This window comes from Cyprinodon variegatus, unplaced genomic scaffold (assembly GCF_000732505.1).
Source record: "Cyprinodon variegatus isolate N-32 unplaced genomic scaffold, C_variegatus-1.0 Scaffold440, whole genome shotgun sequence".
Lineage (NCBI taxonomy): Eukaryota > Metazoa > Chordata > Actinopteri > Cyprinodontiformes > Cyprinodontidae > Cyprinodon > Cyprinodon variegatus.
In genome coordinates, this window is record NW_015150893.1 from 18,103 (window position 1) to 20,021 (window position 1,919).

The window sequence follows — 1,919 nt, forward strand, 5'->3', positions numbered from 1 at the left end:
AACTAAAAGATCTGCCTCCCATTCTACTTTTAGAAATTCTAGGAGCTCATCAGGACCTGAAACTATTGAGAAGCTAAGGAGCTGTCTGTTTTCAGCTTTGTTGGTAACGCATGTGTGTGTGTGTGCGCTGCAGGGGATGAGAGGGCGCTGTGTCTGGTGGAGATTAAACGGGTGAAGCAGTCTCTGGCTCAGTCCCACCTGCCCAGCCAGACCGAACTGGCTCCCTACATCTTTGAGACGGTGAAAGGTTGCCACCTGTTCGCCGCTGGAAGGGTAAGCCCCGCCCCTCTGCGTGACGCACTGGAGGAAGCTAAGTTCTGGGTGACTGACATGGAAACGTTCTGCTTACAGGTGGACAACGGGCCGTGTATATGTGCTGCCATGCCGAACAAGATAACCATCCTGCGCTACAATGAGAATCTGAACAAATACTGCATCCGCAAGGTGAGCTCGACCTGTGGGAGGAGAGGCCGTTAATCAGGAATAAAAGGCCTGATGCAGGAACAGCTGCTGTCAACAGGGAGCATTTCAAAGGAGAAAAGAGTTAAAGTAAAGGTTGGTTCCTCCTGCAGGATAAACACTGGAAAAAATCTAAATCTAGATCATTTGTTCTTGGATTGAGGAGGAAAAACAGACATTTTAGAAATGGACTAAAGCTGGTGGCTGGTTCCACAGGAGAGGAGCCTGATAACTAAAAGATCTGCCTCCCATTCTACTTTTAGAAATTCTAGGAACCACTAAACGTGCCTATTTTGTGTGACTGACAGGAAATTGAAACCTTGGAGCCCTGCAGCTGCATCCACCTGACCAGCTACAGCATCATAATCGGCACCAACAAGTTCTATGAGATTGAAATGAAGCAGTACGTCCTGGAAGGTAAGAGCGCTGCTAAAACACGTGGCTCACCTGACCGGGAGGCTGCAGGGTAACACTGCATCGCTCCCTGCAGAGTTCCTGGACAAGAACGACGTGTCTCTGGCATCCGCCCTGTTCGCCACCTCCTCTCACAGCTTCCCCATCGCCATCCTGCAGGTGGCCAGCAGCATGCAGAAGGAGGAGTACCTCCTCTGCTTTCATGGTGAGCTCAGACATCACAATGTCATGACATTTTTAATGGAGCCGTCTGAAAGCGTTTTATACGTGAACCGAGAGGTTAAAGTGTGTTTAGTCTCCTGCTCCTTCTGAGCGTCGAGTTGAAGGTGAGAAGATGACCTCTATGGCGGTAAATATGAGCAGACATCAAATCACATCAAGGTTTTAAAAAGCAGAAACAAAGATGATATAATTTATGAGAAACAGCTTGATTTCACAGAGCTGCTTCCTGCTGGTCAGCTGGCTGAAACAACATTATGATACTTTTTTCTCTGTAACAAGAAAAAACTATTTCAGCAATTTGGGAAACAGTTTGGTACAGAAATTCATTTTAAAATGGGGCTACATGTGCTTTAAGGGATATTTTCATCATAAAATGTTAATATTATATTTGACGAGTTTGTTTTTATTCAAAGGAATAATTGTTGCTTAAATATTGCCGTTTTGATTGTTTTGGATGTTTGTGCAAATACTGCAACAGAGTTGATACCAGAGACTCTCTCAGACCGACCAAAGCTTTGGAGAAACTCTCAGCTTCTTCAGGAAACAGAGTTTATTCTTTTTAGAGCTTTTCATTTCCTGCAGCCAGGGCTGGATTTAGGAAATTTGGGGCCCTAGGCAAAGACAGGCAGAGGGGCCCTCTGAATTAAGAAGACAACACATAAAACAGACCCATTCTACAGATAGAGAAATGTTAATAGAATAGACATCCATTATTTATTCTACCTTTTGTCAATCACTAAGCCAATTCTCACTTAGCTGATTGCTCCTTCCTGTGTTTCCAAAAAGGCCAAAGTAAATAACCCAGTCCTTCTTTTCACTGTAGA

At 44.8% G+C, this 1,919-nt stretch overlaps 1 protein-coding gene across 1 annotated transcript in view; it reads left to right on the top strand.

Annotated features, from left to right (window-relative positions):
• LOC107093676 (citron Rho-interacting kinase-like) overlaps positions 1 to 1,919 on the top strand; it is a gene marked incomplete at its 5' end in the record, with an annotated part of 19,644 nt that overhangs the window by 10,963 nt on the left and 6,762 nt on the right. Inside the window, 4 exons of the mRNA XM_015388878.1 lie at positions 134 to 273; positions 352 to 444; positions 768 to 876; positions 950 to 1,078. Of these exons, the coding sequence (XP_015244364.1) occupies positions 134 to 273; positions 352 to 444; positions 768 to 876; positions 950 to 1,078 (471 nt within the window). The remainder of the gene's footprint in view (positions 1 to 133; positions 274 to 351; positions 445 to 767; positions 877 to 949; positions 1,079 to 1,919) is intronic.